Source organism: Populus alba, chromosome 7 (assembly GCF_005239225.2).
Source record: "Populus alba chromosome 7, ASM523922v2, whole genome shotgun sequence".
In the NCBI taxonomy this organism is placed as follows: Eukaryota; Viridiplantae; Streptophyta; class Magnoliopsida; order Malpighiales; family Salicaceae; genus Populus; species Populus alba.
The window spans coordinates 6,225,075-6,240,736 of record NC_133290.1 but is presented as its reverse complement, the minus strand read 5'-3'; the positions used below and the strand labels follow the sequence as shown (position 1 = coordinate 6,240,736).

The window sequence follows — 15,662 nt, the reverse complement described above, 5'->3', positions numbered from 1 at the left end:
AATCATAAGATTTTAAGAGTTAATTCGCGATTTTAACAACCTTGGTTTCAAGTAGAAATTATCTTAAATTGTTTAATTATATTGTTTATTTTATTAAGAGGTTCATTGAGTTTTAAACTAGGCAATGAGAATAGCTCTTCACTATTACGTAATAATCAAATAAAATGGACCATTAAAATTTAAAAATATTTAATTAAAAAAATATACTAGATACATAACTATTATAATAGTATAATTACACTAATTCATCATTATGCCATGTTTTTTCCAAAAACTAAAATGAGAAAGAAGTTATGATATTTAATCTCAGTAACTTCATTCTCTTTATAAAATGGTAATAAATTTATTGAATTTTTTCATATCATATATCTTCCTATTAATTTTGTTGTCAGTATTCATTAATTACTTTATAGGTTTAATGTGCAAAAAATAAAGATTGGGGTGCTTAAAATCACAGAATATTTATATAAGAGATCAAGATTTTCTTTAAAAACAATCATAAACGGACAATTTTCAAAAAATAGCACTTTATCTAGTCCATGGATCGTGCTTCTTTCGCAAGTTGAACCGATTTTTAAAAATGTAAAAATAAAATGTTAAAAAGTATGAAGAATTTTTTGTTTGCGCCATTAAACTTGGTCAAGTAGGGTATTCTTGAAGCTTTTCGATTTAGTTTTTTGTCAAACTCAAGTTTTCAATTAAATTATGTGGGCGCTAACCTAACTTAAATTAATTAATTTCATGGGCCCAAATATAATCTTGATTACTGATAAAAATAAGATTTAATTTTTTTAAAAAAACTTCAAGCTAATAACTTTTTTTATATAAAAAATATTGAGACAATAACAAATTAGATCGATTATGGTCCCCCAACAACGAGGTCAAGGACTCTATTGAGTTTAATAAAAAATTTGTTATAAACTATTTTTATTTAATTATATGATAAAAATAGATGTTCATAAAATTGAACAATAACCTAAAAAACAAATATTTATTTCAGATAATGATAACTTTATAGAAAACAAACAAAAACAAAACATGCAGTCTATTTCTCAATCAATTTAATATTTAAAGATGAAATAAAAAAATAATTAAAAGACAAAAAAACATATATAGTCGGTGGATAAATAAGTCAATCTATGAATTGGGCAACCCTGAGCTAACACGTTAAACTTGTGAACCGAGTTATGGACTCCACTGTGATTATAATTTATTTTATCTAAACCTTTTTTTTAACTATATGATAATAAAAATAAACGATTATAAAATCAAACATCACCATAATATCAAGACTTTCTTTTAAACTGTAATAATCTCGTAGAAAACAAAACAAAACCATTTATGAAATTGAATTTACAATTAATTCAATATCTAAGGATAAAAAAAAAAATTTAAATAAAAAAATTAAATTCATCAAACCCATGAATCAAGTCAACTAACCAAATCTATAGATAGGTTCATGGATTTTATAAAGTTTAATAACATGATTTTTCTTTTAAATTAATTTTTTAACTATATAAAAAAATAATACAAAAAGTTAAGTTCAATTAAAAAACAAAACATCCTACAAACCTGTAATAAATTGTGGAACCCTAATTCATCATGTCAAATTTACAAAGCATATTAACCCTATAAAAATACAAAATAAAATAAAAAACTAAATTCTGAACCACTTTAATATTATAAAAGATAAAATAAAAAAATGATTATAAAAATTAAAAAAAAAAACTATAAAACAAAAATAGTGTAGACTACTATTCCACGATGCAATGAACGTGGTTAGCAATAGTTCCCCGACCCATTATTTTTTGTTAATAATTAATAATATATTAGTAATATTTGTTAACGAGAAACGGCCACCAGAGAGATGTCAACAATTGTCAAAGATACCCTCACACGGAAATGACACGTGGCTCACAATCTTCGGGACTAGTGTTCTATATTTGTTTGCTTCAAATTCATGGACTGGCTCAAAATCTCTCAAACCCCACCAATTTTTAGCAACAAGAACAACAAAATATCCCACTTTCCTTATCAAAGAGAAAAACTACTGGCATCAAAAGGAGCAATAGCATATAATACAATTTACATGGTAAGAGTGTTAGCCATAACTCGTTATACATTTTACTCTTTGTTTTGAGCTTACCCATATCAAACACAGAACAAGAAAGGCACAGCAAAAATGGCATCCTCAACTTTGTTTGGCAACACTTTAACAGCTATTTCTTCAAGAACCCACTTTCCAACCCCAATCTTTAGCAACAACTCACTAGAATTCTTGTCTTCCACACACTCTAACTACAACTTCAAAACCAAGACAAGTACTAGTGCTAAGAAATTGAAAGTGAAAGATGTAGTGACTGAGGCACCTGCTGTGAGTAAATCAGAAGGGAAACAATCAGAGCAAAGAAAGTTAAAGGTTCTGGTTGCTGGAGGTGGGATTGGAGGGCTGGTTTTTGCATTGGCAGCAAAAAAGAAAGGGTTTGATGTGATGGTTTTTGAGAAGGATTTGAGTGCAGTAAGAGGAGAAGGACAATATAGAGGTCCAATTCAGATACAGAGCAATGCATTAGCTGCTTTGGAAGCTATTGATTTAGATGTTGCTGAGGAGGTTTTGAGAGCTGGGTGTATCACTGGTGATAGGATTAATGGACTTGTTGATGGGGTCTCTGGTACTTGGTATGTTGTTTCCATCTTTAATCCTACATTTATGCCCTCGTTTTGTTTTTCCCCTACTTGGTATTTATTTTGATTTAAGTCTATAGCTTTGTGGTTGGCCTCTCAAGTTTATGGTACTTTCGGTTATGTTTGAAGAATTGAAGCTTTGTAGTTGTGGTTCGCTGTATCCATGGTGATGATTTTGAAGAATCTGTTGGTTTGTTTTTCTTGCTGCTGAAGTTGTTTTGTAATTGTAGTTGAAGTTTATGAGTATGGTGATTAGCAAGTTGTGCTGGTTCTGATTACTTAAAAAATGTGAAAATGATATATGAAGCTGAAGTTTGCATCTTTTTCTCACAATAAACTTGTATGATGCTGTAAGTAATTTGTAAAGGTTGAAAGCGATGATTTTCACACTGACAATTCCCAAAACAGTGAAAGTGAACGAATTCCAGGCTGACTGATATGTAAAGTATTGAAATTCGGTTGGATATATCCCAACCTTGTTCCATTTGTTTCTTTTTTTTTCCCCTTCTAATCAATCAGAATCAGATAGTTGGCTTACAAAACTTCTGAAACTGAAACTTTTTCTGTTTTTGGGCTTGTTTGTGAAATTTTCCAACAAAACTTATGGTTTGGCCTCAACAGACCTGGAAATTTGTAATGAAGAATATAATTGTGTTCGAACCAGCGGAAATGATGATTGGTAGACCTGGATCACTTGCTAGTTTATACTATCAAAGAAAAGTCTCGTACTATCAACAAAAATTACATGTGTTTCAGAACTTTGTTGTTTTGATTGGCCTATCAGATGTAAGTGTTAGCCCCCAATGACATTGAATGATAAATGGTTATCAGGTATGTCAAGTTTGATACCTTCACTCCTGCAGCAGAACGAGGGCTTCCGGTCACAAGAGTTATTAGCCGAATGACTTTGCAGCAAATCCTAGCTCGTTCAGTTGGAGATGATATGATTCTTAATGATAGTAATGTTGTTAGTTTTCAGGATGATGGGGATAAGGTAATATGAACTGCTGATTTGTTGAAGATTGTCCTTTTGTCAACTCCTTCCTTCACTGAGAGTTCTTTCTAGGTTTTCATTTCTTGCTCAATGGGATATTCATTTGACTTACTGGTTTGTCAATTAAAAGCGTATTGTCCACATCTTGAATTTTCACATTTATTAATTTGTTCTTTGAAATTTACAAGTGTAGGTCACTGTGGTGCTCGAGAATGGGCAACAATACGAAGGCGATCTTCTAGTTGGTGCTGATGGAATATGGTCAAAGGTATTGCTATGTCAAGTTCTTTCTTTGTCCCTTTGAGAGCAAATTTTATCAAAATAAAAACTATCTTTTGAATGATCTCAACAAATGCTATCAGTGAATTGCCACAATAGAGTGTGCATATAAAGTTCTGTTACAAGTACAATTTATATTGTTCTGGAGTTAAGAACTATAGTGTGATTGAAATTCCTTATTTTTGTCTCCTGCACAGGTGAGGAAGAACTTATTCGGCCCCAAGGAACCAGTGTACTCAGGCTATACATGTTATACCGGTATAGCAGATTTTGTGCCTGTTGATATTGAGACTGTTGGGTATGTTTGATTTCATTGAATACCAACCTTCCACCTTCATAGGTGCTTTTTTTCTGCACAGGATACCTTGTTCAAATTCAATAGAATGTACAATTTTAATTAGTTGAATTGAATGTCATCTAGATGCTTACTTTGATTTTTTTATTGAAGGTATCGTGTATTTTTGGGTCACAAACAATACTTCGTTTCTTCAGACGTGGGTGCTGGAAAGATGCAGTGGTATGCATTTCACAAGGAACCACCTGGTGGCATGGATGCCCCCCATGGTAAATGCTTTTTAGAAGCTCTAGATCCATTATAAGCATGCTATGAATAGGATATTTTGTTGAAGTATTTATAAAATTGAAACATTCTTTTAGTGTTTCATAGAAATAAGTTTACTTCATGCAACATATTTGTGATCTTGGCTTGACAACACGATCATTCAAAGTCATCTAAACTCCTTTTTTAAGATACAAAATACAATTGCATGTGACAAAGTCTAAGCTTTCAACTGAGAAGTCATAAACCGAAAGCAATAAGGTTAAAATATGCTTGTGATACTATAGCAGTTTATGTTGTAAGAGAGGGTGTTTGTGGAATGTAATCTGTCATGAAGTTCTTACTGCTTGGTAAATTTACAGCAGGAGGTTCCTCCTTTTATAAAATATGGCTTTTGAGAAATAAATAGTATTTTCGTTCTATGTTACTGAAGTTATGTTTCAAGTATTTGTTGTTTTATTGGTCACTGTGGTGGAGTGGAGTGACACTGCTGAGTTTTAAATGAACTATGGGCGAACTTAGTCTTAATGTTCGTTTGGATTCGGAATCCTCTAACAAAGTGCATTTTATAGTAAGATTAAGCCATAAATCCGTGATAATATTGATGAATCCATCTCATGAGTAAAAGGATTAAAATGGTGATGAAGCACTTTTTTTTATCATTTTCTAATGTTATCTTTCCTATTCATATTTATGCAGGTAAAAAGGACAGGCTCTTGAAAATATTTGAGGGTTGGTGTGATAATGTGATAGATTTGCTACTGACCACAAATGAAGATGCCATTCTTCGACGTGACATTTATGACAGGGAACCCATTATTACATGGGGAAAGGGCCGTGTGACCTTGCTTGGGGATTCTGTCCATGCCATGCAACCGAATATGGGTCAAGGGGGATGCATGGCCATTGAGGTATACCTTCCTCTTTGTGAATCTTGACCGATGCTTTATTGGTAGTTTTTACCTTCAAATGTAGAAACGTTTCCAAGGATTGTATCACATAACTAACATGGGCCCCTTGTGTAATTCTCTTATGCTTCTTGAACTTTTGAATGTGTCTCCTTCACTGAAAAAAATATATTTATGTACATCCTCTTAACATAAATTTTTACTTTTATTACATAAAATAAATGAGCAGTATCATGTTTCTTATTGGATATTTTGTCTTCAAAAGTTCTTAAGGAAAGAGACTAAGCAAAAATTGAGTTGAATGAACAATTTCAAAAATACAACTAAATGAACTACATATTTCAATATGGCAGGATAGCTACCAACTCGCATCGGAACTTGAGAGAGCATGGAAACAAAGCATTGAATCAGGAACCCCTGTTGATGTTATTTCGTCACTAAGGAGGTAACATGTTAGATATTTTTATAAATGATCTGAAAATGCATAAAAATTTGGGGCTGGTATAGTGTCCTGACATGAGACTTGGAAATAAAATGGAAATCATTCATGTGGATAATGGGAAGGCATCTCACAATTTTGAGTTCAAAGCTTTCTTGAGTTGTCTTCAGTTTAGCTCCCTTTAAGTAGTGACCACAGAACATTCCACTTAAAGAATAAGCATGTTGAGTGTAATGTGTACCTGTGCTTGCAATTGATAAGCATTGTTGCCAAGTCATCTCACCAGAACTCAGGCTTTATCTAAGGAACAATTAGCCGGTCCTTGAAATGCATTCATCTTGAAGTAATCAGTCATTGTTATCTGGATGTTTGTCTTCAGGAAACTTCTATTCTATATCTGGAAAGTGTCTCCTCTATAGAAAGTATGTAAAGCTTTCTGTGAACAGATTATGATGTATCATGGGTAACGGACAAAAACTGTGTTTATAAACTATTTGCCTTACTATTCTCTCTCTTTTTCTTGGAGTATGTGGTCGCCACTCACTGTGGAAGATCCTCTAATTTGGATGGCTTGCAGGATGTTGCATGCTATTTAGTACATTAGAATTAAGGATACTGGTTAGCAAGGACTGACCTTTATTCAGATTCTGACTGACCTGGTGTTTTTTACATATAATATGATGGATGTTTATAACCACTAACTTTTCTAATTGATTCATACTTCCTTCTTTCCACAGCTATGAGAATGCTAGAAGACTTCGAGTTGCTATTATTCATGGAATGGCAAGAATGGCAGCAATTATGGCTTCAACATACAAGGCGTATCTGGGTGTAGGACTTGGTCCACTGTCGGTCAGTGTCTTTGATTATTACATGTTAAGAAACTAAGATAGCAGTCAGAATTATTCATCCATAACTGATATGCCCTTTTACCCTGTTTTCAGTTCTTGACAAATTTTCGGATACCTCACCCAGGAAGAGTCGGAGGCAGGTTTTTTATTGACATAGCAATGCCTGTAATGCTTGATTGGGTATTGGGCGGAAATAGGTTGGAACTTGGAAACCCAATTTTTTCTGCGTAGTTGATTTTTTTCTTAGATATTTACTATACATTTTGTTACAGAAAATTTTCATCTGATTAAAACCATGATAACTCGTGTTCAAGTTATTTTCTTCTGAATGTAGAAGCTTATGGCATATTGGATGTAACATGTCACAGGTTTCTCTCCTGTAATTTGGGTTTTCTCGATGAGAGCTTTAGCATGTTCTTTTACTCTCTTTAGGACTGAAAATCTGAAGCTCTTATGTGATGAACAATTTAGAACTATGAGCTTATGGATAGTTCAGGATTCTAGAAAATATATTTAAGCATTGGAAATGAGAGGGTTTCTAGAAAAAGAAGTGTTATAATAAGTTCATATGATTATCAAATAAGGGTGGTTGGGAATGAGAAATAAACCAAGAATTTCTATAATCATAAGCTTCGCATTTATTGTACCCTCTGTTCTGTTAATCTTTTTAACTCAACTGGAAAACTTATTTTCTTCTGCAGTTCAAAACTTGAAGGGAGGTCTCTGAGTTGCCGACTCTCAGACAAAGTATGTTGCCTTAATGACATTAAGTTTATTTTCAAGGGTTGCTTATTTTATCTTATTCTTGAAATTAGAAGATTTTGATATGCGATGGAATCTAATATGTGATTGATCATATTGTTAGGCCAATGACCAGTTGCGAAGATGGTTTGTAGATGATGATGCCCTAGAGCGTTCTCTTAATGGAGAGTATGTGTTATGCAGCTGGTGAATCGTTTCTTGGCACATTTTGTAATGATGCAACTACTGTCTCATTATCCATCTTCCTTGTTTTGTAGGTGGTTTCTTTTACCATGTGGAAATGATGCTGTTGCTTCACAACCTATTGGTTTAAGTAGGGATGAGAACAAACCCTGTGTGGTTGGGTATGCATTTGATTTATATTTAATCGCAATAAACCGATTTCAACTCGGTGGATGACTTTATCATCACTCCGCAACCATCCAGCATGACACAGCTTGTGGTGGTGTTTTGTAATTACAGGAGTGTCTCACAAGAGGATTTTCCGGGAATGTCCATAGTGATACCTGCACCGCAGGTAATACAGGCCTGATATGCCTACCGAGTTTTTGTGTTGCCTTTAGAAACTTGATTCCTATAATGATGATATGAAAAGTAAAAGTGTAATAGTAAGGTTCTTTTTCATTAGAGTTTAAACAAAAATGCTCCTTTGTTTTTTTTTTTTTTTTCTTGTTAATGTCAGGTTTCAAAAACACATGCTCGTATAACTTGTAAAGATGGTGCATTTTACTTGATTGATTTGCGCAGTGAGCATGGTACCTTTATCACAGAGTAAGTTGTGGAAATCAAGATACATCTTCCTGTATTTCATATTTTATGATGGAGTTCTTCTCTAAGATTGAACTCTTATACATGTGCAGTATTGAGGGGAGACGGTATAGGGCACCTCCAAATTTTCCAACCCGATTCCATCCATCGGACATGATTGAGTTTGGTTCAGACAAGAAGGTGACAAACAATCTCTTCCCTGTTGATAGCTTTTCTTTTAAATTAAATTAAATCCATATTCTAAATGCAATCTAGTAACCAATATGTGCTGGTCTAACTTTCATTGTATCTTTACTAGCATGTCTCGTACGATAGTGTGTTTCCAAATAAATTTCATGAGAAAAACGTTGTGAGCTTCCATGTTCAGGTAATATTTCGAGTAAAGGTGATGAGGTCTCCTCCAAAGATTTCAGAGAAGGATGAGGGTCAAGTTCTTCAGTCAGTATAAAACTCTGGAGGTCATTGATTTTTACTTGCACAGTAATTTATACAGCAATTATTCGGTGCAGTGAGCAATGTCATTCTGCTGCCATTTTTACACTCTAGATTTGGAAGTACAGAGCCTTGTATAAGATTTGGGAAATTCATACATTGTTCTTCTAGTATGAACTGGAATTATTCTCAAAAAAAAAAAAAAAAAAAAGAGATGCCAGTAAGATTATCAATGTAAATCCTCCATGAGTTTAAAGAATGATCAATGTAAGATTATTGGCAAAGATAGAAGGCAAATTATTGTTTTTTTCCCTTCCGAGCGTCCACCTAATTATGGTCCATAAAATATATGCAGGAGATTCACTAGCTGCTTTGTGGCCATGGAAACCAGGTTGATCTACCTCTATCTCGATGCATTAATATGTTTCAACTGGCTATGGCGGGTACTATATCCGAATAATTCTTCCTGTTAACAAGATAATTCGGAAATCAATCAGTAAAGAGATGAGCATAACTCCCCTACCTGATCAAACATGTGGATAAGCTTACCATGGATTGTTGTTCTTGTGATAAGCATAAAAAACAACTGAAGAACAAGAAATGAATCAGAGAGCAAGCAATAAAGAAAGCATAAAGAGTTTTTAAAAAAATGCAGTAGAAATAAACTGCATGTGTAGCCAGAGATACAGTGAGAACAAGATGCTTGAGCATCAAGTTAACCATCTCATGTTTTGATTCCACCATGAAAGCATTTCTCAGAGAAACGAAGCTTCATAAATCTGCAGCTGCAGGTCAAGGTTTTGGTTCAAAGCAACTTTTGTGCAGCCCATTTGCAGATAAGTTTTCACACAGCCCATAAATCAAAACAGCAATTATTGAGCTTCTGCATTGAGAGGTGCAAATTGCGGTTCACACATGAACCATTGACAAAAGCTCACCTGCCCTCGCCTTCAATAATGTACCAAAACGAGACTAACCTAATACCAGCCACGGTGGCGCTATAGTCCAAGGAACCCTCCTCTTCATGTCAACGAGTTGTCACCATCCTAAATTTTCATGGCAATCTCCTAACTTGAGATCTTGAATCACACAACCCTCCAATTACCCATCACTTTGAAAGCCCACACCAAGAGCGACTGTCTCCCTGTGGATGACAAAAGCAACAATGCATTGCCAATCTGAGCGCCTCTTCCAAGGACAGGATAGGCCACCACCATCCCCCTCCTCACGAGACAAAACTAGGACAACGTTTTGATTAATCTCTATCACCTCAAATCATCATGTACTAATTTATTACATGTACTGTAGATTGCTACATGTATTCAAGCTTCATCCATGGCTGCATTTTAATCTTGTATAAATGTCAATTTTAGGTATGACTTAGATCAAACAAAGTGGACCCAATATGTTTGTCTTTGGATATACAGACATGACTACTAGTGAAGACCTAAGCCCATGCTCTCATTAAAACCCAAGAAGGAAGATCCATATAACATCATTCACTAACCATTTGTTAGGGTTTCTGTACATATGATGTTTGCAACTGCATGTGCTAGAAGGAATAGTATTAAAGGTTTGACGAAGAAGAGGCGGCACGTGATGGATGTAAACAGACGGTGGAGATTGCACGTGATAGGATTGAAGTCAGGTTTCATGTGGTGGTGGCAGGTGCAGGCTCAGTGACCGTTTGGGGTGCATTAATTGCTTTCTTGCTATGGCCATTTCTTATAGTAGTGATTTTGTCAGGTTCGGATCGAATTATTGGTGCTCAAAAATGAATTCCTCATGTGGGCCTCAAGGAAAGAATCTGTGAAGAGGAGGAGGTGGTGGAGTGGAGGCTTTCAAGCTGCTCAGGCGGATCGACTTCACTTCTAATCATGAACATAAATCAGCATTTTTTAACATTGTTTCAACATTCAAACAAGCCTTCCAAGAATTATTGCCTCATATATCTCTCTTAAAATTTTGCTTTCCGGTAAAATCGACCCAAATCATGTGCGGGGATAAACATATATAATATAATAGTTTGTTTTTAGTGTGATTTTTATTAAAAATATATTAAAATAATATATTTTTTATTTTTTAAAATTTATTTTTTATAACAGCACATCAAAATAATATGAAAATACTAACCTTCATTCAAGTCACACTCTCAAAACAAGACCTCCATAAAAGACCGTGTTTGTGAACGTAACTTTTAAAAAAAAAAAAAAAAATTTTTTTATTATTTTCAAATTGTTTTGATATGTTAATGTTAAAAATAAAAATAAAAACTTTATTTTCATATATTTTTAAACAAAAAACACTTTGAACCGTCATTGGCATCACAATTCCAAACACATCAAAAATGACCTAGCGAATTGTTGTTGTTATTTCATGGATAAGATTGGTAGTTTGATACCCATCTGTGTCTTTTGCATGTCCATTTCCTCTAGCAAATCATTTGTCGATGCTTCACAATATTTTATAGCAATATTCAAACTAATTAAGCTCAATAATGCCGGACCATAGCTTGTCTTTACCATATTTCCTCATCAATGATCATGTTTTGGTAGTGCCAACAACGTATCTTCAAGATCATCAAACGGCAATAAGTACAAAACGGGTAGAGATTTGGATCATGAAACGGCGTGTGCAAAATCATAGAGGAAATTCCAAAAAAAAAAAAAACAATCCTAGGGTTTGGAAGTTGAAGCACAGGACAAGATAGTCCTCCACTAACCTTGGATGCTACATAACACAACCATGAAGCCACACTTGTAGTAGAAAATATGCCCAAAGATCTTGGATTGTTAGTAGCGTTGAATTGTCAAAGTTAGCAAACCATATTATTAGTAGAGAAAAGGCTAGTAGAAAATATGCCATAAATTCACTCAGCAAAAACAGACTTTAGCTCAATGATTCCTTCACTATTTCCCCCAAAAGGCAAACCATTAATTTAACACAACGAAAACCTAACATGAAAGTTAGAAATCCACCGTCGAAGAACTAATGTGGCCCATCTTAATTATAATAGGATTAGCTAGCAATTATAACAGGTTCTTTATGAAATAAATGGCATCCAATTCACCGGCGATGAGTTTCCCAAATGGGATTAGTAATTATGTTTTAAAGTATTTTTATTTAAAATAAATATTTTTAAAATTTATTATTGTATCAATAAATCAAATCCATTCAAACTTTACTTTCGAGAAGATGATTACTCAGCAAAAAATTTCCTAATCTCTACCTGATATCAAAATCAATCTTTATGCTCCTCATCATCACATTTAAGAGAAGGAAAAACTTGTTTTTTTTTTTTTTTAATTTTTATTTGATGGTAAGAATATTTTTGAATTAGCTCCTATGGTGATGGAGATTAAGTTTTGTTTATATGATTTGAAAAAACACATTATTAATACATTTAAAGAAATATAATAGGTTTTTATATTAGATTTTAAATCTTAAGAAAAAAAAATTTATTAATATAAATATTCAGATTAATTTATATATATCTTGACTAATTTTATAGATTTTAATATTAATATTTATATAAACTTTTAATAGTAATCTTATTATGGGTACATGAGATAGCAGGGAGCAAGGGAACAAATTTCATTCGCCGTCAAATAATCATGTTAATGTGTTACGGCACCAATATCATTATCTGTCATGCACCTTCCCAAAAACAAAAAAAAAAAAAAGGCAAGGCAAGGCACGGGGGTGTGAAAACGGCGAAGGACTCCACCGTTAGGCCACCTCTGCTCCCTTCTTCTCCCATCTCATCAACTGTACGGCCTTCTTGGGACCCCACACATCACGCGGCCCCCACCTTATGTTTACTTTTCTAGCTGCCGCTACCTTCCAAACTAGGCTACCCAGTTCCCCCAAAATTACTTATTATTTGCCAAAGTCTCACATCTCAAATTCAGCTGTCCAAATCCAATTTCCCACTCAAAAATTTAATTTAAAATAAAAAAAATTATAATTCTTTTAAAAATATTTTTAAGAGACAAAGCCTGGTGTCAAAAGATGAGCGGTGAAAAGTTTCCCCGTGTCAGGTTTCCCACTGGAAACCAGTATCTTTCTTTATCACAAATTCCAAGAAAAAACAAAAAGAAAATATAATAAGCTACTTACACACCATATAATAATAATATAATATTTCAAAACTAAGATTTTGCCTCGATTCTGAAAAGAGGTGAAATTACTCCCTCTAGTTCGCCACTCGCGTTAACACCTTTGCCAGTGTTATCAAAATCACACAAGATTCTTGTGTCCTTCTCTCGCCTTTTTCAATTTCGTTTCTTTCTTTCCCCGTAAATTCTTAGCCTGAAAAGAGATAAATATGAAAAAGCAAGAGGTGCCAGTATCCGTCCATCCACAGAGACAAGAACACGAACAAAACGACACTTTTGAGGGGCTAAACGACGCCGGGTTCTCATACCTGGGCTCAGTGAGCCATGATATTTTAAATAAAAGAACAAATTATTAATAAATATTTGATATTATATATTATGTAGACATATATTATATTGAGAAATCAATTTAAAATATATGTACTAACTCATATCAAATAAAATTAATTTAAAAATACTTTTAAAATAAAAAAACTTACGTTATAATTGTTTTTTTTCGAGTTTTATATTTTAAAACCGCTTCATAATAATTTTATTATCAATCTCATCAAAGATATTTTTTTTAATATATACAGTCAAACTGTCATTCATCTATTTTTAGTTTAGGATAGGTTCAATGTTTGTGTTTTCTAAATCTTCCAAGAACTAGTGAAGTACTTGGCAATAATTTTATGCTGACATATGACTAAAATTATAACTTAAAAGGATTGTTATGACAAATTGATGTTGTTATTGTTGACTTATTATTTTATACAAGTGGGTTAAACATAAATGTTAAATATTTTTTTTATTTTTCTATTGTATTCTTAATTTTTTGAGTTGTCATATACTTCATTTTTAATCACTAGTAAGTTCATCATCATCCATTTTCAATATGAAATTTATAGCAAAATATTTATCAATTCATCAAAACTCATCTCAATTCATATCCATATGCATATAATATTACTCGTACACATATTAATTCAATAAACTCTTAAATTATTATAAATCCTAACATTTTCAATAACTAATTATAAAGGAATAAAACTAAATTAAACAATGAAACAAATAGAAAAGATGAAAAAAACTTACCTAAAGCATAAAGCATAAAAGATTACTTACTTAACTAATTAATAGCTTAGAACTTGAAGATAAATTTTGCAAAAGAAAAAGAGACAAGAATAGTAGCTCGAAATAAAGAAGAAAGGCTCTTGATTAATTAATAAAAGATAAAAAAAGAAAAAAATTAATGAAATGTGCTGAACATATATATTATATATTATATATATGTTGTAAGTTAACAATAGTTAAGTTGGGTTAATTAGTAGCCAGCAAAAAAAAATTAAATATGTTAAGATATTATTAATATTATAATATAAAAAGTATTTTGAAAAATAAAAATTACATATTTTAATATAAAAAATATTTAAGAAAAAAAAAAAAAAGGAAGCAATTGTCCCTTTTTAACACCAATGTGACTCCGCCACTGCCTGGGCTCGCCTTGAAAATGATAAAATTTAGCAAGTGTCCCTCCTAAAATGCCAAACATTTTCCATTGGAGACCGTCCTGAAATTACTTCACACCTTCCAAACATATACTTGCCTCTTTCTACTAAAAAAGATGCACACGTGCACATGAGGCCCATTTAGAAAGCTGAGCCTATTGAGCTCCATTGATTAATTCCAAGATGACACTTAATTTTAACAAGGAATTAAAATTGATTAAACTCTTAAATGTATTAAAATATAAGTGTTTTATTAAAATTATAATAAAAACATTTCATAGCAGGCCATACATTAGAGTAATTAACTAGAAAACTAAACCGCATCGGAATTTTTGCAAAATACATAATAGATCAAACGTTCATAGTTTTTTTTTTTTTTTTTTAATTTGGCTCTTATTAGATAAAATTATAAGCCAATTTATTGGGATAGGTGTCAAATTATTTGTTTTGATAACAGGAGTTCATATTATGTTTTTTTTTACCTTGAAATTATTAAAAAATATATATATAATCTTGGTTCATCTCCCTAATTCGTCTTCTTGTTTTATTTTAGAGAATTCTCTTGTCATTTTAGTTTTCCTGGACTAGCTAGTAGAATTTAATAATAGTTCTAATCAATTTATCTATCTACTTTTTTTATTTAGATTTTATTCTAAACACTTAAGAAATAATCATATAAAATAAAAAATATTTAATTAATATCATTGATTTCGTAACACGGTTTGAAAATAAATAAAGTTTAATAAATATGTTCAGACAATGTTTAATGCATGGGTGTCTTAGTTAGCTTTTCCCTTGAAAACATGTCTGTAGCATGTCATTAATTATGGGTAATGTATTACAATCATATTTAATTATACAGGTTTTTAATGTTATTTTTTCTTCTCCTTGAAAAGAATTAATATTTGTGTTTCTAATGATAAAACTAGTGACTCCCTTTATAATGTTGAATAAATAATTGCGGATCATAATGTATATTTATAAATCTAAATTCTAGCAACTATATCTTATCTATTTTAAAAATTCAGGTATTCATATTTTATCAATTCAGCTTTGAATATCCATTCATGTATTTGTTATTCAATATAAAATAAAAGAGTAATATAAACACATATATCTAAAGCTAGGTTTCGATTGAATCCGGGGTTTAACAATTACTTCCGCAGAGTAATGTAATTATAAAAAAGCCATCCATTCAGATAAGTTTGGAATTTATATTATTATTTAATTAAATAAAAAATTATTTTAATAAATAAATTTAGCAAATATAACCTAATAAATATCCTATCTTACAAGATTAATATCTTGATTTATATTTATTTCTTGATTTTTTTAATTATATTTTTAATTATTATTTATAATTTATTTTATTTATTAATA

General features: G+C 32.0%; 1 protein-coding gene across 2 annotated transcripts; it reads left to right on the top strand.

Moving 5' to 3' along the window:
* Nucleotides 1-1,973: 1,973 nt before the first annotated feature.
* LOC118047855 (zeaxanthin epoxidase, chloroplastic) lies at nucleotides 1,974-8,989 on the top strand. Of its 2 annotated transcripts, XM_035057263.1 has the most exons (17): nucleotides 1,974-2,679; nucleotides 3,517-3,679; nucleotides 3,873-3,947; nucleotides 4,156-4,256; nucleotides 4,407-4,522; nucleotides 5,217-5,428; nucleotides 5,779-5,870; nucleotides 6,602-6,716; nucleotides 6,809-6,912; nucleotides 7,417-7,462; nucleotides 7,581-7,645; nucleotides 7,735-7,821; nucleotides 7,940-7,994; nucleotides 8,160-8,248; nucleotides 8,338-8,425; nucleotides 8,613-8,638; nucleotides 8,704-8,989. In XM_035057263.1, the coding sequence occupies exons 1-17, from the start codon at nucleotides 2,183-2,185 to the stop codon at nucleotides 8,789-8,791; spliced, it is 2,019 nt and encodes a 672-aa protein (XP_034913154.1). In that variant the 5' UTR covers nucleotides 1,974-2,182; the 3' UTR covers nucleotides 8,792-8,989. The 2 variants fall into 2 exon arrangements, with proteins under 2 accessions (XP_034913154.1, XP_034913153.1); XM_035057262.2 differs by having other exon boundaries at nucleotides 1,976-2,679; nucleotides 8,613-8,989.
* The last annotated feature ends 6,673 nt before the right edge of the window (nucleotides 8,990-15,662 follow it).

What these genes read in the sequence shown, in the direction of transcription:
- LOC118047855 (XM_035057263.1), top strand. Translation starts at nt 2,183, where the DNA reads ATGGCATCCTCAACTTTGTTTGGCAACACTTTAACAGCTATTTCTTCA. An exon ending in AACAAACCCTGTGTGGTTGG is followed by an intron (nt 7,822 to 7,939) that starts GTATGCATTTGA and finishes TTGTAATTACAG; the next exon opens with GAGTGTCTCACAAGAGGATT. An exon ending in AGTTTGGTTCAGACAAGAAG is followed by an intron (nt 8,426 to 8,612) that starts GTGACAAACAAT and finishes TTCCATGTTCAG; the next exon opens with GTAATATTTCGAGTAAAGGT.